Raw genomic sequence first — 27,289 nt, forward strand, 5'->3', positions numbered from 1 at the left:
GGTGTTAATTTGGTCTAGCTACTCACTGATGGAAGCCTCAATAAAGGCTGAAACCGGTCTGGGTAGTGACCTCTCACCATAATGTAATAACAGCATGCATTTCCTAGGAAATGTGTTTTTACATTATGGAAAATACCAAGAATAGTGATCAGAACTTTACTCACCTTTGCAACGAGTTGCCCGCGTTTGTACTACGTTCTAGGACTACTTGCATTTAGCTCACGCTAGCATTCGCCGATATTTTTATAGTTTTTTATACTATATTCGGCATGAAACTCTCTGATTCCAATCTTTGAGTTTCTTATTCGGTTTTAAAACCAAATAATGTAGGATCTAATATCCCCTTAATTTAATTAGTATTTATTTACTTATTTATTTATTTTATTTATTTATTTATTTATTTATTATTTTTTTTATCACTAGAGGTCAGGCTAGGGAAATGGATTAATTAACTATGTAGATTTAGTTTACCGGTATACAGGGCCTGAGCATGTAGCTTTGTTCCTTATACACTTGTATTCTTCCGATGATGACCTCGATTCAGGGGTCGAAACGTCAAGTTTTATTTTGTTAGTAATTAATAAAATAATCTGTTCAACATGTATGTTTTTGTGTCCCTAAATTTACAAATATGAGTGCTGATCACCGTGTAACCTTAAAAGAAAGAATCTGTAATTAGCGTGATGATGGTGTTGAAATCATGAATTTTGATTTTAGTTATTTTGGATTCTGAATTATTTAGAGGCAAAGGATCACAGAATGTTTGCATATTTTTTGGATAAATTTTATTTAAGAAATTTTATGTAATTGTATAAGCCTTAAATAATCAAATTCTGCACTTTATATATTTTTTAGTCATAACAATAAGAAAACTACCTACACAGATCCACGATTAGCATTTGCAATAGAAGAAACTGATTCACCAAATGATATCAGACAAAGATTTGATGCAAGTAGCACTGCTATGCAAGTTCTTCATGGACGAGATTTGAGTGGTAAAGTAGCAGTTATAACAGGAGCCAACTGTGGAATAGGTGAGCAGAAATTTGCATTATGTAATAGAGTCTCTCTCCCTCTTTCTCTCTTACTTTCCACTTACCTTAAACAACAAACATGAAAAGTGAAGCATAGAGAAACATATTTATATGTAGAAAAAGGCAAACTGTTGGAAACCTTCCATATTCACTTTACAGGTATATGTTTCAAGCTCAGTGATGTTTTTTTCTATATCCAATCTGCAAAATCACACATCCTTTTCAATAATTACACATTAGCTTTACACATATAATCACACATAAGCTCAGATTTTAACTTTTTCAGTCACTACTTGTCTCATTTTTTTCAGTTAAACACTTTTTGACTCTTTTTGTCTTAAAGGTTGAGTGTAGCCAACTTAGAATCTCCCTCACTTTTTTTTCATCTTCCTTAATTAAAAATTTCTCTGCCTCATTCTATCAAGCTGTTCAAAATTTCACACCTTTCTAACTATTCTTAACTTGATTTTTTTTTTATTTTTATTTTTTTAATGTCAGTTGTTCCAGTTTTCCTAAAGTCATCTTCTTTGGAGTAATGTTCTAACTCCATCTAGCTTTTCTTTTTCAACTGTACTGATCAAGCAGGTAGAGAGATCATGAGGCATTTTACTGTCACCAGTGTCAACAGATAAGTCCTTTTTGGAAGTCTTTAATATCAATCAAGTCATTGTTTTTGTATATCATTATATTTGAGTGTTTGTGCAATTAACTGTAAAGGTAGTGTGTTTAATTTACTGATTTTTAAAGGTTTAATATTTGTTTTCTTGTACACAGTATTGTGTGGCATATTGCTGATCTGCAAAACAATGGTGCGTGATTATGTTTGCTGCAGCATTCATGAAATGTATGGCCTTCACAGAATGGGAGATTTCTGGAAGGAGAATGAAACTGGAGAACATGTCTATAGAAAGTGTTTTATGAGCTAATGTCAGAAGTGTGAAGAGAGTGATAGTGGTGAGTTGAAAGACAAGATATGTGATAATGCAATTGGTGTAGTTAGTATTGCAAATGCTATGAGTGACTGTATTAATAATGGGGAGGAAAAGTGATGACCAGAAGGTAATGGAAAAGATTGCACACTTATGTGAAGATCTTCACAGACCAAAACACGAGATTGAGTGGTTGGAGAAATGCCTGGCAGATGGTATGACACAAATATGAAAGAAAGGGGCTAGAAAGCAGAGCATGAAAGAGAGAAAGTGAAAAATAAGGATCAGATTTTGCATGATGATTCATTGATGTGCTAAGCCCTTGAGGAGAGTGATGAAATCATGATAAAGGATGTCAGTTATGCAATAAGGATGCAAAGACTTAAGATGTTTATTTTGGCTGGTACAAGTGATTTAGCAGGTGACAAGTGTGGTATATGAGAAGACATGGATGAATTTTTGGTGCATGTGAAAAAGAAGAGTGAGGGGACACAAGATTCAAGAGTGCTGGATCTGATCATTACATCACAGAACTTAACACTAACCAATCTAGCTATGCTTCCTCTGCTTGGAGAAAGTGATCATGTAGTCTTGACCTGGGAGATTGCCAGATGTGCAGAATTTTCTGTTAAGAAGAGATATGTGTGTGGTGACAAAGCAGATGATTATGACTAGCCGAGGAGTCAGCTTTTATCAAAGCCATGGGGTAAGAATTTGGAGGGTAGAGATTTGGTGGTACATGGGAGGTGGTCAAGGGGTGTTTGAAGATAAATCAGGTAGGAGTTAGATGGATGTGAATAGCTTCAGTTGCATGCAAAGAAAAGATTGTGTAGGGGTTATAAAGAAAAAGGCACTCAGCATGACCAGTAAAAGGCACAGGCAAAAAGGGTGACCAGTATGGTAAGGAAGGCTAAAGCTAATTATGGAAGGAAGCTAGCTGATGAGGCCGAAAGAAATCCTAAGGTTTCTTTTGGCCTCATCCTTCCATAGTCATTCCTCCTTTTACTTACTTGCCACATTGCAAAAAAGGAGGAATGACTATGGAAGTATGACTTTAAAAAAAGTGCTGATGATGGGGAGATAACAGAACCAAAACAAGTAGTTAAATTACTGAATGACCATTTTGCAAGGTGTACCATCTTGGTCGTGACATTGCAATGCCAGATGTTGATATTGATTGATAGAAGAATAGAGGCTGAAGAAATAGAGGTGCTTAAAATATTGCAGAACCTCAATATGAACACAGTCATGGGATTAGATGGCATATCAGTCCATGTATTATGAGAATGTGCAAGGAAATTATCAGCTCCTCTAACCAAGCTGTTTAATTTAAGCCACATTACTGGGAAGGTGCCAGTGGAGTGGAAGGAGGGCAAAATAGTCTCCCTTTGCATAAAGGAGGCTGCAAGACAGAAATAGCAAATTATAGGCAGTGGTTAAGGTATTGGAGAAATTGGTGAAAGACAAAATTTGGGACTGGGCAGATAGGAATATGATTACATGGTTTTATGAAGGGTAGATCTTGCCTTAGTAATTTGTTTACTTTTTATAATCAAGTGACAATGGAGTTGGATAAGGGAAATGGCTACTCAGTGATACTGCTAGATTTTGCAAAAGCATTTGACAAGATTCCACATAGAACTGTATTGCATAAATAGAGCAACTTGGGATGGATATGAATATGATGATTCAGATTTAGAGGGTGGCTGATGGACAGATATCAAAGAGTGGTTTATAGAAGAGTTGGGACCAGGAGAAGGCAAGAGGTGTACCACAGGGCTCAGTACTTGATCCTCTGTTGTTTAGTTTGTATATCAATGATATAAGAAAAGATTTGACTGGAAATATTCAATTGTTTGTTGGTAATGCTAAACTGGGAAGAGCAATTGTAATTGAAGGTGATGCAGAGATCCTGCAGAAAGACTTAAGCAGACTACCAGCATTGGCAAAGATAAGTAGTTGCAAGTTTGATGTGGCCAAGTTTAAAGTGATGCACTTTGGGAAGAGATCAGAAGTTGTGTACTATATGATGGAATTGAACTGCAAGAAACTGATGAACCCAGGACTTGGATGTGATTGTGGACAGGGAGTTGAAGATTAGAGGACATATTGCAAAGGTAACCAAAACAGCACATCAGATTATGTGGTTGTAGAAGAAAACACTATCAAGCATGGATAGTGAGGTTATTGTTCCCCTATATAAGGCTTTAATAAGACCACTTCTGGATTAATCTGCACAGATCTGCACTCTGGATTCTGTTGGGATGAAGTTGCATAGAGGATCCAGAGATGAGTGCCAAAGATTATGACAGGTCTGTGGAATGCTCCCTATGAGAATAAATTGATGGTGTGTAGACTTCAAAAATTAGCTGATAGGCAAAAAAAGAAAAAAAGAAAAAAAAGAGAGACATAATAGAAGCATTTAAGTTATTAAAGGGGTTCTATAGGATTGACACTGAAGACAGTTTTCAGTATATGGGAAGAAGGGAGATAACAAGAGGCTACCAGTGGAGGTTGTTTTTCCACTGGTAGCCTCTTTCCACTTCATAGCAACCAGGGATTGTGGTTGCTATGAAGCACCCACAATCCCTAGAGGTGGTTGTGGGTGCTTCATCAGTGTATGAGTTTAAGGAGAGGTGTGATAGGTATTGTGTGAATGATGGCTAGTATGCAAATTAATGGATCTCGCACAATGAGTCTTCTGACTCCATGGAAATACTTGTATAATAATAATAAATTGTTCACATGCCAACTTCTGATCCTTATAAGTATTGTGTGGATGTTGTTTGTCCTGTAAGTAATTCAGATTACAATCCAGTGTTGATTGAAATTAATCCAATCAAGAAAATGAGGCATAGAAATCATGAAGATCATCCTGTTTAATATTCTTATAATGCAAGACAACACATAAACGAAAGTGACTATGTAAGTGCTGTTACATATAGACTCTCATTTATGTGTTGCATTATAAGAATATTAAACAGGATGATCTTCATGATTTCTATGCCTCATTTTCTTGATTGGATTCATTTCAGTTTTCTGATTCAAATATTTGTATTAAACTCATCACTAAAATGATTTTCAATGGATTGAAACATTTATTCATTATTTCAAATTAATTTCTCATCTGCAATTAGTTTTCATCGAAGATTCCTCTTTTATACTAAAACTCTGAATAGTTGTAAGCAAATTATTCATATGTACAAGACTGTTTTCAAAAGAGCCAAAAGCAGGAAGCTTGCATTATGGCCAAATGTTATTCATACTTTCTGATCCCTCGCTAAAGCTTTGGTCATAGCTTTTGATAAATTTTGTCCAACCTTTCTTCCACCTCTTTTGCACTGTAATTGTTCTTTTGCATTGTTATGCAAAGGAAAAAAGCCATTGTTTTTTGTTTTCTTATTTTACCTCCAATTCCTGGTATATGTCCTTCTACTATACATGCAGCATTTAACCTGTCCCTTTGATTTTTTGGCCAAAAGAGATAAGACGAATCCTGTCCAAATTAGATAACAAAAAAAAAAAAGTCTGTTGGTTCTGGTAGCATTTTGCTACTAGTCCTGAAGGTTTATATGCTAGTGATGACTATACTTCATGTTGACCTTTTATTATTTTTATTAGTCTAAATATCTAAGACTCATTGTGGAAGGTGGAAGACCCAAACCATCAACACAATATCTGTCGCCTCTCCTTGAATATATTAACAGACAAAGTATTCAGGCAACCCATTCATTCACCACTCTCCAAGTGAAAAATCTTGTCCTCTTGACCTCTTTGTGCTGTCCCCTCTAGCCAAGTGCTGAAATATTTCCTTTGTATTAATCCTTTAAGTAACTTAAATGTTTCTATCATATCCCTCCTTTTTCGCCTTCAAACAACTTTTGCAACCCACAAAACCTCAATTTTCCTCATAGGAAACATTCCATAGTGGTCACTCACCTCTGGATCTCTCCACCACCTCCTCATCCTCAAGAAACCCAGGTGACCAGGACCTGAGCATGGTAATGCAATTGTGATTTTACACAATTGCATTTACTGCCTAGTTTCACACAAATAGACTAGAATGCTGACTGTCTGCATACTTTGTTTTGATAGTCTTAGCTGAACTGATATCTCTTTGGTCTGCCCTTTCTGTAATTATTATTATACTATACATATTTTGAAATGAAATGGAACTATATATAGATAGTCTCATGAGAGATCTTATTTTTATTAACAAGAGAAATCAAAGAAATAGTAATAACTGCACATCTCCATTCAAGTACTCACACATGGCACTGTCAAATCATAAAAGTCTTGGTCATGTTGGGGGGGGATATATATATATATATATTTTTTTAATGGAATTTATCACTGAGAATCCCGGCCTAATAAATGTTTACATTACTCTAAGGAAGACTAACAAATTACATCACTAACAGTAGACAACCAGTATACACTCTGCCAATAATATTTTCTGAACCATGTACACAGAGTTAAATTGAAACTGACCAGTTCATTCTCAGAATCTCCCATCACACATGGATAGAAAAGCACTTAAGTGTCCAACTGTTCATTTAACTCTACACCTAAATTTGTTGCACAGTAATGTGTCTGATGTAGAATAGAATTCTCAGAGCTGTGTAAAACAATAAGAAAGAGGGTTGATACAAGAAATTAGAACCTTTAGAACAAGGAAAATTAGAATTGCAATAGAAAACAATATGAATCTAAGAGGAGTGAGAAGAGAGTTGTCCATAGAATAAAATAAATTAACAACCCTTAAAGATGAAAATAGAGTACTAATTGAGGACAAAAAACCAATTATAAGAAGGAATAGACTCCTTCGATGCCAAATTATATGATGATTCTGATGTTTTAAAAGAAGTTCAGTATGCAATGGTTATCATGACTAGTGGAAAGACACTAGGTGAAGATGAGTTACCAATAGAAGTTCTGAAAGCAGATAGTGAACCGGTTACGACTATGTTAAGTAAAATTTATACATCCTGTCTAAGGTAGAAGAGAATACCAAAGAGTTTGAGTAATTTCATCATTATGATTTTAAAAAAGAGAGACGGAGAAGATATTATAAATAGCACCCTACCGAAACAAACTAGATTTCTGCCAATCCAGAACAAGCAGGATTCAGATAAAATTACAGCACTATTGATGATATACAATATATGTATTAAGATAAATCATTGAAAAGATGAATGAATACCAAAAACCCTTGGGTCTGTCATTATTGATTTTGAAAAGGCACTTGATTTAATCTCAATGTTAGCTATTTTAAAAGTCCTAAAAAAAATCAAGGAATTGAAAAAACTTATCTACTTAGTCATTATAAATCAAAATTCAGCTGCATCTATAAAATCAGGAAAAAAATATGAAATTCCTTTAAAAAAAAAAGAAGGGAGTTAGACAGGGAGATGCCATTTCACCTAAATTATTTACAGCAGCCCTAGAACAAATTTTGAAATATCAGGATTGGAAACAGATATATGTAGAATTCAACTTGGTTGGGTAGCCTTTGGAAAACACTATGAAGTATATGGAAGTGAAATGAACTTTGATTAAAAAATTGACCAGCAAGTTTAGGATTACCCAGAGGAAAATGGAAAGATTATTACTCAGTATTACCATTCTAGATAAAGAGCACAATACTTGGATAAGAGCTCAGACTAGGGCGAGAGACATTATAATAGCCATTAAAAGATCTAAATAGCAATGGGCAGGTCATGTTGCAAGAAGTAATCCAAAAATGGACAAAGTTGATATCTGAATGGGATACCAGAGATGAAAAAAGAGGTACAGGAAGTGCAAGATAGGACCGAATTGAGGAATTTGGACAGTGTCATCTACCAATGGATCAAAAATGGATGATGAAGAAAATGAAGTGTCTGACGTTCTGGCCATTCTCACTCAACATGAAGCAAATTGCTCTGTAATACATGTACACAGATCATATGTGATTACTGAACACTACTCACAAAATAAAGTAATTCACCTGATATCAATTTATTGAATATAGCAAGTCCTGTTGGCCAATTATCTGCTGATTTATGTAGTTTGTTAAAATACAGCTTTCATTCCAAAAATGATCCCCCCCCCCCCAAAAGTAAAATAAATATATATATATATATATTTATATATATTTTATTTTAAGGATAGACTAAAGAATAGTGCACTCACTGTAAAAATATATCTGTCATCATTTAAGGTTTATTGCAAGTTAGTTGCAATCTCTTGTTAGATTTTTTTCTCCATCTTCAACCAAGCAACACCTCTTATTGATATGCTGACAGAAAATGCAAAGAAGATAAATAACAAAGATGCAAAATAAAATGCAAAGAATACAATCCTGATATTCCAGAACTTTGAACAATTGAAGTAGCCAAGAAAATTATTATTTTTTCAGAAATGGTTCAATTGTTGTGTTGTCAGTTCTCAGAAATTTAAATTTTCAATAATGTAAAAAAAAAGGTTCAATTAAAACTTAGAAAATTCATTTGTAATAGTAATTAATATCAATTATGTAAAATTATTACATGAAAAAAACACGCCTTTGCTTTAATTCTCAGTTATTATTTTCCATTTTTTTTCCTCATCAAAACTGTGATGTTAAAATTATTGGCACAAGATGGATAAAAAAAAAAATCAAATTCTTCTCATGTTGTTTTTATATGTGTTTGAAAATGTAAACATATTTGAGCAATATTCATCAAAACATGCCAATGACAAGCTCCCACCAAAAAAATTGAAGAAGATGTATAATTGGAGTTCAAAGCACATTTCTTTATTCTCTGAAACCAACTATAATGAGAATTTTCATTATTATTAACACTGTTACACACAAAGTCCGTCAAACCATTCTTTAAACTCATTCTGCATTCACCGCAGTGTCAGGTAACGTATTCCACTCTCCATGCAAAGAACCTGCTCCTTATATCCTTTCTCACACCCTCCTTATACAGCTTTTAGTTATATCCCCTTATTGAATTAAAGCAAAAAAAAAAAAAAACTTTTGATGCAATGATTTTGCATAATTGATGCTGACTTGATGTAAAATACCTTTATATATATATTTTAATCCCACACATGAGAGACACAAAACCTATAACACAACAGAGCCATATGGGGACAAGAGGCCAAGGGGAAGGAAGAAATCTGTTAACAAGTTTCTTAAAAAGCTTGGGGTTATGTATTCATTGCTATTATTACTAATGAGTATTAAGTTTTTATTAATAAGTTAATATTACATAGAAAAGTACATAAATGAGTCATTCTGTTACCTGTTGTAATTTTTAGGCTTTGAAACAGCTCGATCTCTGGCTTATCATGGATGTGAAATAATTATGGCATGTAGGGATGAAGTGAAGACCAAATCAGCCATTAACACTATAAAAAGTGAAAGAGTAAGTTGTCCTTAAAGTATTAATGCATGTCATTATCATTCAGTTATGAATAGACAAACTAGATCTTACCAAATTGGCTGAGGTTGCTAATTTCTATTAAAGTGAAAGATAAGTACCTTACTTGACATCTGCATATTCAAGCCATGTAGTCTTACTACCATTTTTAAGTATTATTATTATTGATATTATTATTATAAATGCTGTTACACACAGCCTATCAGGCCATGCCTTAAATTCATTCAATGTATCTGCATTCACCACAATGTCAGGCAAAGCATTCCACTCACCAACCACTCTCCACACAAAGAATCTGCTCATTATGCTCCTGCTCACACCCTCATTATACACCTTCCAGTGATGTCCTCTTGGTCTGTCCTCTCCACTCCCATTTTATGAAAAATTTCTTCCACATTAACCTGGTAACAGCCCTTTACTAACTTAAATGTCTCAATCATATCCCCCTTTCTTCCTCCAATTCACAAGGCTTTGTGAACTGCATTCTCTCTTCATATGTCTTCATATCCCACATCTCACAAAGACCAGTTAAGACCTTAGTTAGTCTTCTCTGGACTCTTTTAGACATACACTCATAACTATGAAAACCAAGGGACCAAATCTATGCACTATAACCCATGCGAAGCTTGATCAAGGTCTTATACAATGGAACCAGAGCCTCTTTATTTCTACAAGTTAAAGTCTCCTCTGCATTATTGCCATAATCTGATGTGACATCTGAACTTCAGATCCTTGTCCTCCAAACTTTCATCACCAAGTGTATACTTTGCATCCGATTGTTGCCTACCAAATTTCTGAGCTTTACACTTTGCAACATTGAATTGACAGTTCCATACTGTTGCCCACTCATATAATCTATTCAAGTCCTCCTGTAAGGCCACAACATCTGCTTGATTCCTCATCACTCTCCTCAGTTTTGCATCATCTGCAACCAGTGTATATCACCAGTTAAGCCTATTTCAATATCATTAATATACAAACTAAATAGCAATATTCCCACAACAGACCCCTGTGACACACAACTAGTGACTTTCTTCTTTCAATATAGTGCCACTCCCTCCCCCCTCCCCCACCAAAAAAAAAACAAAACTTGCTGATACCAATCTGATAGCCAGTCAACTGTCCAATTCCATCTACTTCCATTTAATGACCAACTTGTAGTGAGGCAGTCTATCAATATGCATCTCCCTTGTTCAGTAATTGAACAAGGGAGAAGCATATTGAACAAGGCCAGTTATAGTACATTAGCAAGTTGGTAAAACACTACTGCTCTTTAAAAACCCATGCTGACAAGCACAAAGAATATCATTGTAATCAACCCACTTTTGCATTCTATCTTGCACAAACCTCTCTGATGCCTTAACTACAACTCCAGATATATGAGAGTGGGCTGAAAAGTTCTCAACCTAGTAATGAAAAAACGAATTTATAATTTCAAAATTATTTTTATTTTTCAACATAATCCCCTTAAGACTAATACATTTATTCCAGCGATGCTCCACACCATTATTCTGTCTCTGTAGTGGTTCTCAGTAAAATCTGCAAAATACCCCTCTACAGCTGCAATCACCTCTTGATTCAAAGAAAAACATTGAATAGCGAGCAAGAGTTTTAGTTTTGGGAAGAGATAGAAGTCAGAGGGAACCAATTCAGGTGAATAGGGTGGATGTTCCAACAATTCATAGTGCAGATCCCTTAATTTTCCCATTGCCAAAACACCTTTGTGGGCAGGTGCATTGTGCTGATGAAAGATGATTTTTTTCTTCTGCAAACCAGGTCTTTTCTCATGAATTTTTTCGTCTAGTCTGGTATTGGAATAATATTCCCCGATTATTGTTTTACCCTTTTCAAGATAATTAATAAACAAATTGCCTTTAGCATCCTAAAACACTGATGCCATGACTTTTCCTGCTGATAGAACCAACTTTGTCTTCTTTGACACTGAACAACCAGCTTCTGTCCACTGTTTTCACTGCTGTTTGGATTCTGGTATCACAGCACTCTTTGCACATATACTATGTTCTGTCTGTTTTGTGTGCATTTTTATGTGTAGGTAGAAAGTGTTTTGCCACAAAACACTTTCTACCTACAAAAGAAGGCACAGCCATGGACTCACCATTATCATTATCCCCCCCCCCCCACAATTGCTAACTTTTATATGGATGCTTATGAGCAACATGCTCTAGATTCCTTTACTTTAAAACCCAAAGTCTGGCTTAGATATGTTGATGATATTTTTGCTATCTGGTCCCATGGACGTCAGACATTAGACACTTTCCTCAGCTACTTAAACAAACAATACAAACACATACAATTCACAATTGAGATTGAAAGTCAGAACTCACTTCCTTTCTAGAAACACTTGTCACATGTCTTCTTTCTGGCAGTCTTCCCTTCACTGTTTACTATACATATACTGGCCAATATATGTATACATACTGGCCAATATATGTACACACAAACTCTTACCACCACCCAGCACAAAAACTAGGTGTCATTGACACACTAAAAAACAAGTCTTTGAAGATTTGCTCCAGTGAACAAGCACTTAAGGATGAATTAAGTTATCAGCAAAAATACTATCAACAAAATTCTTCACAAGACTCCACTTAAAAACAAAAATAAACTAGATTACAAGAAAACTGTAGCCATTCCATACATTAAAGGTATTGCCACCTTTAAACCTCTTGTAAAATTAAAATTAAAGAACTTATTCAACTTATCCAAGGATTCACTTCCTCCACTGGTCCACCCTGGAGTATACAGTATTCATTGCACCTATAATTTGCCCTATATAGGTGAAATAGGATCCACAATTCCTATCTGAAAAAAATGCTTAAACACACTTTTTTGGCGTTTAAGAAATCTTGCTATACTGTCTATTAAACAGCAACTGAGTGATGAAATAGACTTCGACAATGTCATCAACGATTTTGCGAACAGAAAAGCAAGAAAAAATAACATTTTAGAATGTTGGAATTAAAGTTTTACTTCAAAAATAAACATAGGGTTTTTAATTTATTTCCCTATACATTGTTTTCAACTTTTTGTTTTTTTTAAAACTTATCTAGGAATTACCAACATTTCGGAAAAACTGTGCCATTTATAACATAATAAATCTAAAAGCATGTTTTGAATACATATGGAAACATAATTAATTAAATTGGGAGTAAACGATTAAAAGTGTATCATCATTGAACAAAGTTTTAATTTTTATTAAACAAATAAATAATATGATATAATTATGTTACTACTTACTTTTAATGAGATGGTTGCGCTTCTCGCTCCTTGCAGAGTTCTGGATATTTCGCTCAATATTGGTCAACTTCAGTTGAAGATCAGCACACACACTAAGACGATTTCTGTATTTTGTTTTTATTTGAAGGAGTGATGAAAATGCTTTCTCACAAAGATAGGTTGTAGAAACTGCGTGACAATTTTCAATACTTCTTCAGATAATTCGGGAAATTCACTTCTCACTGAAGGCGAGATCCAAAATCGAGCCAAACCAAGATCACGGAACTGCATTTTAAGTCCACTGTCACTTGAAAGTTCAATTAATTGTCCTTTTTTTCAATAACGAAAGGTCACTCTCTTGACTGCAAGCCTGAAATGGATCACGAACCCACAGAAATTTCTTATAAAATTTATTCGGAAAATATGTTTCAAAATTCCGTTGCAGATTTTTGAGGTGGTCACAAACCCTTTCCAGAAACTCAGAATCAACAAAAATATCATTTTCCACTAAAAGGATTCCAATGTTGAAAAAGCTGTAAATTGTCTGTCTTTTACATAATTAATCCATAAAACCAGTTTTTTTTCGAATGCCTTTATTTTGTTGTAGGCATCAAGAACAGTTCAAAAATTTCCCTGAAGGGAGAGATTTAGTTCATTTAATTTCGAAAAAACTGAAAGATAGGATAGTGTTGATAACCATGCTTCTTCAACAAGGAGTGATGCAAAATCAGAATTACGTTCATTTACAAATGATAAAACTTCGTGCCTTAATTGAAATAACCTTGTTACTACTTTGCCCCTAGAAAGCCAGCGAATTTCAGAATGAAGCAAAAGTTGTATATATTCACTGCCCATTTCATCAAAGAGTACTGAAAATAACATGTAATTTAACGGTCGAGCTTTAATAAAATTAACTAGTTTTACAGCGTTGTATAGCACAGTTTTAAATTCTGGTGGCATTCCTTTGGAGGCTGATGCTTCCATATATATGAAACAATGTGCCCAATTCATATCCAGAGCTACTTCCTTTACCAATGCCTGCCTGTAAGGGTGCGAGCTCCATCCAAACAGAAGCCTATACATTTTTCCCACTGGATCCCTTTATTTATTATGTAATTATTGAAAGTGTGAAATACTCCAGTTGTTTGGGATGGCAAAGTTTTGCAAAACAGAATATCATCATGAATGTTGTTATGATACGTATATCTTAGGTAGCATATTAACTGCGCATCATTTGTAACATCAGTAGTCTCGTCTATTTGTAACGCTTAATAAGGGCTCTTCTTAACTCTTTCGAATAACTGAGATTCTGTGTCGCCTGCCATATCATTAATTCTGTGACTGATAGTGTTATTTGAAAGAGGAATCAAATCAATATCTTTAATAACTTGTTGCCAAACACAGTTATCACCACATCTTTTATAGCTGGAATTAGCAAATTTTACCCGATAGAATGAGGTTACCCTGTTTTCACCATGTGCAAACTTAAGAGATAGGATGCTTCCCGTGCCTTGCTATTAATCGAGCCCATTGCCGAAACTATATCTTTCCCATGATTTAATGTCCCTAAGCTGAAAAAATTCAATTGGCTTATTTTTCACATCGCAATGTTTAGTTTCTAAATGTCGTCGGAGTTTCGCAGGTTTCATGCACTCGTTCGACAACACTTTATAACACAAAACACATTGAGGTTTTCATTCACTTTCATCTCCACGCCAAGTAAACCCGATTCCAAATATGAACTGTTATATTTCCTACTGTATTTTTTCTTTGAACTGCTTGTTTCTTCTAGTTTAATAGTATCAGATTTAGTCGCTGTTACATGTATCACAATTAGGGTTAGCATCACCTGTTTCATTTGTTCTTTTTTTCAAAGTCCTAGTTCTAAGCCACTTTTCTGTTATCCGAAAAATATATAAATACTGGGGTTAACTCGCAACATACTTTGTCCAAGTGTCACTTGGCACTTCTGAAGATATGCTGAGCTTTGGTTGAAAGAGGGAAAACCTTCAATAATAAAAATTAATAAACAACAAGCAATTGGTTGAAATGTGGATAATACATATTCACTTCAAATCTGACAAAACAGCAAGGGAAGGCAGAAGGAATAAAACTATATTGTTGTTCACTTCACCCCCCTCTTTTATTATTCGTCATTCTGCCCTACAAATTCAGTTGCAGAATGAACAATAATAAAAGAGGGGTGAAGTGAACAACAATATAATTTTATTGCTTCTGCCTTTGAACAGTCTGACGCTGTTTGTTGGGTTTTTTTAAGTCTCCATTTGCTTTCAATAATTTTTACTTACTTATTCAATTTTTAATTTGTTTTGTTTGAATAATTAAAAAAATATGTATTTAATTAATTAATTTAAGTTTGCCTGCGGACCGCCTGTCCCATCGTCGCGGCCCAGCTGTGGTCTGCGGACCATCGGTTGAGAAACGCTGCTATAGTTGATCGTGCCTCATTCTCAGTAATATCTCCTAGATACTTAAATATGGTCACTCCTTCAAAAACTTTCTGTCCAACTTGTAGATTCTCTGGTTTTCTTTTTATTTCTGAAGTTGACATCACCATATATTTAGTTTTATTTACATTGATCTCTAATCCCATATCATTAGTTTTTCTTTCCAGTTCATTATACACTTCAATGAACTGTTTCTTAGTCCTTGACACAAGGACTAAGAAACGGGGACATAAGGACGTTGTTCTTGACACAAGGACGTTGATATAGTCATCAACGTCCTTGATGTTGATGACTATATCATCAGCATAAGCACATAACTGACTTGATTTATTAAAAATTGTCCCTTCTTGATCTAAATCTTTAATCGCATAATGTAAAGCTATAATAAATAATGTTGTTGATAGTGCATCTCCTAGTTTCACACCTTTATTAATTCGAAGGGGGTCACTAAATTTATTATCTATTTTAACTTTTGCTTTTGTTTTTTTTATTGTCTAGTTGACCAAGTGGTCAGCATATCTGCTCTCCAACCTAAAGACTACGGGTTCAAATTCCGCTGTGGGTATGGATGTTTGTGTTTGTCAGTGAAAATAATAGTGGTGGTGATGGGTGGTAGGTGGTGTTGGTGTAGATGATGATGATGGTAGTTGCAGTTCGTTGATTGAGTGTGGAGACAGAGTTGTAGAGTTGGTGCCCTCCCTTGATGAGTCCTTTGACTCCCTGGAGGTGTTACGTAATAATAATATTATAATAATAATAATCTAATTAATTTTGGTGGTATCAATAATTCTTACATAGCCTTTTGTAGACTACTTCTGTTTAGACTGTTAAATGCTTGCATAAAGTCTATAAATAACATATGTAGGTTTATTGCATTCTCAAAACATTTTTCCATCATCTGTCTGATAATGAAAAGTTGATCAATGGTACTTCTGTTTGAGCTAAATCCACGTTGATATTCTCTATTTTCTTTTCGGTAATTTCTTTAAGGCTGTCATTTATTATGGATGTAAGAATTTTATAAACTACATTAAGTAACATAATACCCCTATAATACTACAGTCGAGTTTATCTCCTTTTTTATAAATAGGACAGATTATGCCAACATTCCAGCTATCTGGCATTTCTTCCTTGGACCAGACTGTCGAAAATATATCCTGTAGTACAAAACATATTGAATCCTCTCCGTGTTTCAGTAATTCTGCAGCTACATTATCTTCTCCCGGTGCTTTGTTATTTCTCATTTTTTGTATTTTAGCTTCAATTTCAATAGTTGTCGGTGGTTTTATAGGGGTATTCTTTTCTACATCAGTGTCCTTTCTTGTTTCTAATTGAATATTTTTCCCATTTTCTTCTCTATTTAATAAATCTTTAAAATATTCTGCCTATCTCTCTACTATTTTTTTCCCTTCTCCTAATAAATTTCCTTTCTTATCTTTACATTCACTAATTCTTGGTTGAAATCCTTTTTTCATTTTTTGGATGGCAGCATAAAATTTTCTACTTTCATTTTGAGTATTAAGTTGTTCTATTTCTTTTATTTGTTTCATAATCATTTTCTTTTTCTTTTTTATTTTAGTATATTGTTTACTTTTCTTCTAAGTTCATTGTATCTCTCCCGATTACTTCTAGTGTTTTGCTGCATCATTTGTGCTCTGGCTCTTTCTTCTTTTTTTTTTTAGCTGCATCACATTCTTCATCAAACCATTCTTCATTATGAGTTTTCTTTTCACCTATTGTTTCAGTAGCTGCTTCTTTAATCATATTTTCCATTCTATTCCATTTTCCATCAATACTGTTGAATCTATCAGCTATGTTATTTTTAGTTTTATTTAATTTAGTTTTCAAGTTATCTTGGTATTTCTTAGCTTCCTTTACATCATTACTAAGTTTATCTATGTCCCATAACCCAGCCCTCTTTTTTGTCAAATTTATCACATTTGATAATCTTTATCTTATAATCATTTTCACTAGATAATGATCGCTGTCACAATTAGGGCCTCTACAGCTCCTGACATCAATTACAGAGGAGAAATAACATCTTGACACAAAAAGATGATCAATCTGGTTTACTTCGTTCTTGCCTGGTATCCTCCAAGTTCCCAGGTGAATTGCTTTATTTGGGAACCATGTGCTTCTTATGAATAATTTGTTTCTGATTGCAAATTGCATTAGTAAATCGTCATTTTCATTTTTTATCATGTAATGTAAATATTCTTGCCACTTGCTTTTGATTTTCATCTCTTCCAATCTTAGCGTTAAAGTCTCCCATGATTAATAGAATATCATACCTTTGTGTCTTACAGCAGACTTCATCAAGTTGCTCATAAAATCGATCTTTATCAGTTTCTTCTTTATCCTCAGTTGGTGCATGAGCTGAAATGACAATAATATTTCTAAATTTTCCTTTTAATCTTATTTTGCATATTTCGTCACTAATAGTTTCGTATTCTAACATACTTTTCTGTATTTCCCTGTTTACTATGAAGCCAGTACACAGCTGACCTGTTTGTTCATTGGGACCACTATAAATAACACTGTAATGATGTTTATCAATTCTCCCCTGTCCTTGCCATTGCATTTCTTGTAGTGCAGTGAGGTCTCTTTTATATTTCAGCATTTCATTAGCAACTTCATTCATTTTTCTGTTTCATTGTCCTTACATTCCGTGTTGCCATTTTGATATCTCTTCTTCTTATTTTATTCTTATTTTTCTGTCTATTTTGTAATCCAATCATATCCTTTTTTCCATTCCAGGTTGGTTGCCATTCAGTGCTGTTCAGAGGTTTCGTTTGTATCAGTTTCATAGCATCAAATTTTTTATGTGATTGGGTTACCAACCCACACAACCTTCCTCCTTCATCCAGGCTTGGGACTGGCTGGAGTGATCACTACTCAGAGTAACCAACTTCAGGCAGAGTTCCAATTTCGCACCATTTAATGAAAAACCTCTTGATCCTATAACAACCCCCTCCCAACTTGTATGTCTCTATCATATCACCCCTCTTCCTCCTATCCACCAGACCTGTAAATTGCATCTTCTCAATCTTTCTTATATTCAACATTCCAGAGATCAGACCTACATTAGTCAATTACCTCTGAACCTTTTCCAGCATCTCTTCATCCTTTCGAAAACCAGGTGACCAAATCTGTGCACAGTAATCCATATGTGGCCTAATCAAGGCCTTATATATAATAATCTATAAAATGTTTATAATCTATAATAATCTATAAGATTTTTATAATCTCATTGACAGTGTGTCGTCTAAATTTTAAATCCTTATCCTACATCACCTCAAGATCTCTTATTTCCTCCACCTCCAATATTATATCCCCACCAAGTGTAAATTCTACATCCTAGCTTTGTTTACCAAATTTTAAAATCTTACATTTCGCAATATTGAACTGGCATACCCACTCCCATGCCCATTTACTCAATCTATTCAAGTCTTCTTGTAAGGCCAGAACATCTGCGCTACTCTTCATAGTTCATCCCAACTTTGTATCATTTGCAAACAACTGAATATTCCCATCCAAATCTTCCCCAATATCATTAACATACAGATTAAACAGCAATGACCTAAAACAGGCTCCTGAGGCACACTATTAGTAACTTTCCTCTTCTAGGATATTGCTCCCCAATACTCAACTTGCTGATACCTATCAGATAGCCAATCTCCAATCCAATGCACTAGTCTAATATCTATCCCCCCCCCATCTGCACTAGTTTGACTATCAATTATCATGCAGTAATCTATCAAAAAGACTTTGCAAAATCTAAATATATATTACTGTGTATCCATCTCCTTTGTCCAATGAAGCTATCACCTTATTGTAATAAGTAGGTAGATTACTAAAGCATGACCTCCCTTTAGCCAATTCATACTATATATCAAAGGTAATTCCACTGTTGTCAACCCAATTCTGGATCCTGATTCTCACCAGCCTCTCCAACACTTTAACCACAACAACTGATATGCAGATAGACCTATAATTTGATGCTTGTGTTCTGTCCACTACCTTATGAAGTGGCACAATCTTGCCTTCCTTCCACTCCTTTGATTCAATGCAAGACTCATGTTAAACACATATGTCAAAGCAGCTCCCTGGCATAGTCAACTCCCTGGCATAGTCATTCAAAATATGTGTCAAGTTCCACAGCCTTATTAACATCAAGTTTGTTGAAGTCCCCATATACCTCTTGCTCACTTACAGTCAGTCTCTCCTCCTCATCATCCACTGTTCTCAAGCTCTCCATGATATCACATTCACAAGGATTGAAATACCTTATGAACTGCTCATTAAATATCTCAACTATATTCTCTGCAACAGTTATACCATTTTCTCCAATCAATGTCTTTCTTCCATAATCATTCTTTCTTTTGCTGGCTACATATTGAAAGAACTTCTTAGGATTTTTTTTTTGCTTCATTAGCTAGCTGTTGCTCATATTTCACTTTTGCTACCCTTACAGACTGAGTCACCCTCCTTGCCTGTTCTTTGTAATTCTCTTGGAATTGGTTATTACCACTCATCTTCTGTTGCCTCCAAAACGCCTTTTTCCTCTGTATCGCATGTTTAATCTCTTCATTCATCCATCCCTTAGGATGGATTGAGTCCTGTAATGAGGGAGTTTATGATGAATTAATGTAGCCAGCTCATCACTCCTCTGCTGCATCCCCTGAGGACAAGTATCCAGTATCCCTTGAGGACAAGTATCCAAGTATCACAGGGCTAATTTGCCCTGTGATACTTGGGGACTGATAGGAATAGTAATGATAGGAATTGAACCCAGGTCTTTCTGACCAAAGGACTTTGTCTATACCAACTGAGCTACAGAAACTCGTCATCCATTTCACACCTACCTTATTTAACTTTTTTGACCCTTGGAATACATTTAGACATTTTTTTCTACCAGATAGCTCTTGAATATCACCCAAGCAGCATTGATCTCCTTTCCACCCATCTCCTCATTCCCTGCTATACCTCCGATCAGTCTCCTGAACTTCTAATAATCTCCAGCATTGTAATTCCGCATATACCTTTTCCTCACAATGCTGGCAACCCCTCAGGCAGTCACTTCATGGTCACTCTCACCAAGTGGTGGATGATTTGATACCTCATTTATAATAACATTTTTGATGAGATGATCAAATCCAAGACCCTCTATCGTCATCTACTCTCTATTATGTACTGCCTGAGGTAGTTGTCTCTCAAAAACTTGAGAAACTCATTTTCTTTATTTCAAATTGCTATCTTATCATCCCAGTTTATACAGCCATAATTAAAATCACCCATAATGCCCTTTTTCCATTTGCTTGGCTAATTTATACATTTTCTGGTCACTATCTTCCACATTACAAGCTTTATAGCAACATATATCAAAGTATTTCATTCTATTCATCTCTATCTCACACCATACTGCCTCAAAACTACTTCTATTTCCACTTTGATTTCTACCTTGCAGACATAATTCTTTTTCTATCATCAATAGCACCCCACCTCCCTTTTTATCCTTTCTATCTTCACGAAGTACATCATACCCTTCCATCTGTATTCCTGTCAGGATGTTGTCCTCATCCAACCATGTCTCACTTATTCCAACAATTTTGGTTGAACAAACTGAATCAATGCAATCATTTCATTGTTTCTGATATTTCTAGCATTTGTATACAAACATAACAGCTTATTGCCAGCCTGGCTGGCTGAGTGGTTAGCATGTCCGCTCTCCAGTCAAGAGACTGCAGGTTCGAATTCAGACATGGGCATGAATGTTTGTGATTGTCTGTGGAAATACTAGTGGTGGTGATCGGCAGTAGATGTTGTTGGTGTAGTTGCAGTTAGTTGGTGGATTGTGAGTGGTGGAAGCAGAGTTGTAGAGTGGATGCCCTCCCTCGATGAGTCTTTGGACTCCCTGGAGGTGACAAATAATAATAATAAATAATGTTTATTCCAGGATCTGTAACTAGTTTCACTGATACCACTTATTAGATGTGACTTCTCCATACTTTTCTGGAGCCATTTCTTTTTCTCCTTACTCATCCCAAAGCTTTCTTCAAATCCATCTCATTTCCTACTTCCCAGGTCACCCCTTTCATTTTGTCTATACACATATTCACATCCTCTTGGAGCACAACCTTTGTCACACTGTGTTCCCCTGTCCACCCTGAGTCTCCCCCATTTCCCTGTTTGTCTTGCACACTTGTTTTCTCATTCTCTACACTCATGCTACTCACTTCTTCATTTGTAAGCACCACTTCAATCTCTCTTTCCTTACTCTCCTGCTCTTTTACATTGCTTCTTACTTGCTCAGATTTATTCTCTGTCTGCACTCATATTTCTACCATACAGCAGCAGTCTCTCCAAATGACTCACACCAAAACCATTCAAATGGAGTCTATCAGTCTCATAGAGTGGTTTGTCCCTCAAAATTCCACCCCTCTTTCTCCTTGTACATGTTCACTAATATATCATTTACAATCTTTGCTCTCTGCCTCATTTCATCACTGTCATACCTGGGTAACACACTACCGTTCCTATCATACTATTATCTTTTATCCTTCTCAACAACCTCCTGATATTCAATCTTATGTTTTTCTTGTTCCCATCATTTCATTTGTCCTTATTACCACTACCAACTATTTTGCTCACGTACTCCTCATATCCAATGCCTCAATCACTCTATTCATTTTACCTCCAGCAAAAAAAACCTTGTGCATCTTCTTGTTTATCACATCTTTAATAATCGAATCCCCATACAACGTCACTCACGAGTCTTTTGTTTTAATCTTCTTCACTCTTCCACACACATTTGTACAATTCTCTTCATTTCACTCTGCATCTCTTTCATCTCTTGCCTCATCTTAACCAACTCAGCTTTCAAATCTTGTCATTTTTTCACTCTCATTCACTCTTTCATTATTGCCAGTCATACATGCTTGTTTGCTGTCAATGCCACTTGCCATCTTACTATTAATTGCACTCTGTTTTTCACCTTCTGCTACGTTCATATCTCTTTCGTCATTCTTACCCATCGATTATTATTTCATCAGTTACTGATTCACTTTTTTAATACTTTTTTACCAGTTTTTCACTGCTCTTTTACACTGTCTCTCATTGCTATCAGATGAGCACTCATCCATCTTGTGCCATTCTTGCTACTAATACCTTCAGTTACCAATATGTTACCACTACTCAAGTCCTCATTCAGATTATACTTCACAACTACCCTCTTTCCATCTGCCTTAAATATCCATAATTTGTCTACATAATATTACAATGAAATTCATCTACCACTTGATGACAGTCACAAACATCTATGCCTGCACTTGTTTGCATAGATGAACCCACAGCTTGTTGGCTGGAGAGCAGTAACTTAACCACTTGGCAAAAAAAAAAGGTTAACATTAATGGGAGGTTTCATTTGGCTGCATGGCACAGATATAATGGAAACATTTTTAGTGTAGCTTAACAACCAATATTCCACCATCAATTTTACCATAACCTAGAAAAATCAACAAATGTTTGTCCTTCCTTGACTCTGCTCACAAGTCCAATAAGATCCTTGTTTGTCTACAATAAACTTATCCACACTGATAGTACTTCATTGTCTTTCACACTGCTCCAATCCAACTGGACTCTTGTTATTAAAACATTATTTAATAAAACTAGAACTATCTGTTTAGATCTCACTACCCTTACAATAAAATCAGCCCATTTTCATGACACTTTCTTAACCCCTTAATATAAAAAGACGTCTGTGACATGTCTTTTGTTTATTGCACCAGAATTGATTTTGAATTTTGGTTTCACATATAAATACAACTGAATATAGACGCTAGACAATCTTGTGCCTATTTCCTTTCAGCCGAGAAAAGTTGCCAACGGCGTGTATCGGCTATTTCGTTTGCATTTGCACAAATTCATCATTATTTTTCAAATGATGAAAAAATTGGCAGAAAAACGACCGCTTTCTAATTTTTAATTGGTACGTTAAGGGGTTAATTAGTGGTACCTCCCTTCTGCCAAATTAAAGATACTCTTCCCCCTCCCTGCTCCACCCTGAATTTATCACTCAGTGCATCTGGGAACCTGTGAGTAAAAAAAATAGTAAGAATTAAAAGATACAACTTCCAAACTTCCTTTAAGCCTTGCTAAGAATCAGCTACATGTATCTGCTCACCAGGATCTTTGATGTTAATAGGAGAAAACCAGTGGCAGTTGTTATGAAAATAGTTTTTTTTTTTTTAAAGAAAAAAAGAGGTGAAATGCATGAGTTCTTGCACAAGAAATATGTTTATGGAACAAAAATTGAGCACACTATCCTTCACATGAACTAGTTCTTTCTTGAGCTGCTAAAATCATTAATGATTATAGCAGTTCAAGAAATCTGCAGAATTTGGACAATAGGATGAATGATAAAGAAGTATGATTGAGATAATGCCTGAGAGTAGCTTATCTTGTAGATGTTATACACCACCATTATAAGCCAAGCCCCTAATTGAGGACATCTCTGAAAATTCACCACTGAAATTGATTATTTTTATTTCAGCCAAATGCTAATCTTTCTACCATACATCTTGACTTAGCAAGACTAAAAAGTATAGAAGAATTTGTAAATAACTTCAAGATGAAGCATAGGTAAGAGTAAGCACTTAGAAATGGTTATTCATAATTTGTTTTAGGCTTTTGCCATTGCCAGCAAAATTATCATGTACTATTTTTCATACAAATCACTAGCTCTACATTTTTTATGTATGGTTTTATAAGTTTGATTAAAATTCACTCCAGTTATTCACTGCTTTTCTAATTTGTTACTGCTCAGTGTTAAAAATACTTTTTAAGGAAGCATCTAAAGTAACTATGCTACTTGAGAGATATAATAGCTGTGTTATAGATTTAAATATCGAGATGCAAACAGCTGGCATAATGATAAAATTATGAGTAACAGAATGACACATTAGAAAAAAATTATTTAATATTCCTACAATTTTTGCCTGGGTTTCCTACCCAGTTTCAATACAGTTGAAAATAAATAAACATAACAAGAACAATTAAATTGCAAGCATGTGACAGTACATGCTATCAACTGCAGGAGGATAGTCCATTTACTATTAGAATTCAAAGAAATAAATTTAAATTTATGATTATCTTAAGCTTTCCCAATTTTGGGAAGTCATTATAAGTAACACTCTGCATTCCTGTGTTTCATAGAATTATAATTATGGAAATTTATTTCATTGACATCTGATAGTTGCAGATGTAAAATATGTTAAATTATGAATAACGTAAAACAACAGGAATGGATGACAAATGAGATTCTTTCTCTTATTGATACATGAAGAATGTACAAAAACAAAGACCTAGCCAAATATACAGAAACATAACATAACATCAAGAAGAAAATAAAAGGAGCAAAGAAAAATTAGACGAAAAATTTATGTGCAGATTGCTTCAGAAGAAACATGACTATTTTAATCTGTATAAGAAAATCAATGAAATTTCCAGAAAATTCAGAAAAAAAGCAAGTAGTGTCTCTCAGAGACAAAAATTATTATTATTGTTTATCATGTAACATAACAAGAACAATACCAAGGAGTCCTTAGACTCATCGAGGGAGGCCCTAACATCATGTCAAGAACAACTATTCGACATTCACACAGTATCTATCATACCTCACCTTGAACTCATTCACAGTCATGGCACCCACAACAGACTCTGGCAGCTTATTCCACTCATTCACCACTCTCCAAGTAAAAAACCTAGCTCTAACACCCTTGCTAACCACACTCTTGCCCAGCTTCCATGTATGGCCCCTAGTCCACCCACCACCAATCCTATTCTCAAAAATATCTTCTGAATTAATCTTATAGAAATTCTTCAGTAATTTCAATGTCTCAATCATATCATCCCTTTTCCGTCTATCAACCAATTTCTGCAACCCACAAATCTTCAACCTGTTCTCATAAGGTTCATTCCATAGACCTGCTATCATCTTGGTCACTCGTCTCTGGATCCTCTCCACCTCCTCCCCATCAAAAAGAAACTCTGGTGCCCAAATCTGGGCACAGTAGTCTAGATAGGGTCTTATCAAGGCTTGATACAGAGGAACAATAACCTGTTTGTCTCTGCTTGTTAAAGTGTTTTTCAGCAACCAAGTGATTTGATGAGCTGATTTAGCCACTTTTGCGATGTGCCCCCTAAACTTCAACTCCCTATCCACCAACACTCCCAAATTCCTGGCCTCGTCAATCTCCTCGAGTACGGTTCCACCAGTATGATATACTGCTGCTAATCTTTTCACCCCAAAATGCATAACCTTACACTTTGCCACATTAAATTGACATCCATTCTCCTTAGCCCAGTCCTCCAAACTATCCAAATCATCTTGAAAAATTTTGACATCCTGTGCACTCACTATTGCTCTACCCAACTTTGCATCATCAGCAAACAAATGAACACTTCCTCTCAGATCCTTTCCTATATCATTAATGAACAAATTGAAAAGTAGTGGTCCTAAATGTCAACTGTGTTGTGAACGGGGAACCTGTGGAACAAGTAAAACATTTCAGCTACTTAGGCATGATTTTTAGTGAAGATGGTAAATTAAATATGGAAATAGACAACAGAATCAACAAAGCTGGTATGGTAGGAAGTCAACTGAATAAATTCATATGGAATAAGAGAGAAATTAGTCGGAACTCTAAATTAACTGTATCCAAGACAGTGTTCAAACCAGTTTTAACTTATGGATCTGAGAGCTGGGTCAGAAGTAAAACACTTGAGCATAGACTAGAGACCACAGATATGAGTCCTGAGAAAGATTAGAGGCGTAAACAGATGGCATCAATGGCAATATCATATTAAAAATGAGGATGTTAGGCAAGAACTTGACATTGTCAGCATCCAGGAATGCATTAACAGAGCTAATCTCAGGTGGTTTGGTCACTTAAACAGAATGGGCAAGGAAAGATTATCAAAACAAGTGTTCTCTGCCAGGTTGGCAGGAAAACGACCCAGAGGAAGACCAAGATATAGGTGGATTGATACGGTACAAAGTGCCTTAGATGATAGAAATATAAGATCTGATAATGTTGGAGTCTTGACAAGTAACAGACTGATTTTGAGGAAAATTGTAGATAGGAAGTTAGTAATGATGTAAATTTTTCATGTAGTACTATCATATCCTGTACAGTTCTTGAGGGTACATGTCAGAAATTTGATGATGATGGTCCAAGAACAGAACCCTGTGGCACACCACTAGTCACAGGCCGTCTTTTGGACTCGACTCCTGAATAAACCACTCTCTGATATCTCTCCATCAACCACCCTCCTATCCATCTCACCAACCCTATATCCATTCCCATGTGCTGCAGTTTACTGATTAGAATTCCATGTGGTATTTTGTCAAAGGCCTTTGCAAGGTCCAGTAGAATCACTGTAAACCGAGATGAAAAAATGAAAAAATAGTTCTAGTAGAAGAGAATAAAGCACAGATTTGGATAAAATATATAACAGGACTCTTCAATGATGCTAGACAGAAGGCTATAAATATAAAAGATAATATTCAAGGGCCAGCAATTCTGAAATGTGAAATAGAGAATGCTATAAGATCAGGTAAAACAGGAAAAGCCAGTAGACCAGATGGTGTGCAGACAGAATTTTTAAAATTAATAGAACTAGGTAACATCCAATTTCTTGAAAAAATGTTCAATAAAATATATAAAAGTGATGAATTTCCACCAGATTGGCTCAAATCTACATTTATCACTATCCCAAAGAAACCCAAAGCGAAATCTTGTAACGACTTCTGGCTTATTAGTCTAATAAGCTAAGCATCAAATATATTTTTGAAAGTAATTCAGAATCGCATCTATAGAAAATGTGAAGAAACTCTGAGTGAAACGCAGTTTGGCTTTCCACATGGTTTTGGTACTAGAGAGACCCTTTTCTGTACCCAAATATTGATACAAAAATGAATAGAAAAACAGAAAACTCTCTTTATGCGTTTCATAGGCTTTTGAAAAAGGCTTCAGATTTTGAAAAAAACTTTCAATAAGGTCAGACACACTAACTTATTAGAAGTCCTTTGACAAATAGGGCTAGTCAAAAAGCCATAAGACTAATAAGAAATCTATATTGGAATCAATCAGCTACCATTCAATTATTATGGGCTGTTAACAATTTTTCCATTTATTGTGATTCCCTCT

The 27,289-nt window shown here is 35.2% G+C and overlaps 1 protein-coding gene across 1 annotated transcript in view; it reads left to right on the plus strand.

The window, feature by feature from the left end:
* Wwox (WW domain-containing oxidoreductase) overlaps positions 1-27,289 on the plus strand; it is a 170,531-nt gene that overhangs the window by 79,433 nt on the left and 63,809 nt on the right. Inside the window, exons 4-6 of the mRNA XM_090407946.1 lie at positions 856-1,034; positions 9,254-9,360; positions 23,632-23,720. Coding sequence (XP_090264072.1) covers positions 856-1,034; positions 9,254-9,360; positions 23,632-23,720 — 375 coding nt within the window. The remainder of the gene's footprint in view (positions 1-855; positions 1,035-9,253; positions 9,361-23,631; positions 23,721-27,289) is intronic.

Source organism: Typopeltis vanoorti, chromosome 18 (assembly GCF_054136105.1).
Source record: "Typopeltis vanoorti isolate ZY-2024b chromosome 18, IOZ_Tvanoo_1.0, whole genome shotgun sequence".
Classification (NCBI taxonomy): domain Eukaryota; kingdom Metazoa; phylum Arthropoda; class Arachnida; order Uropygi; family Thelyphonidae; genus Typopeltis; species Typopeltis vanoorti.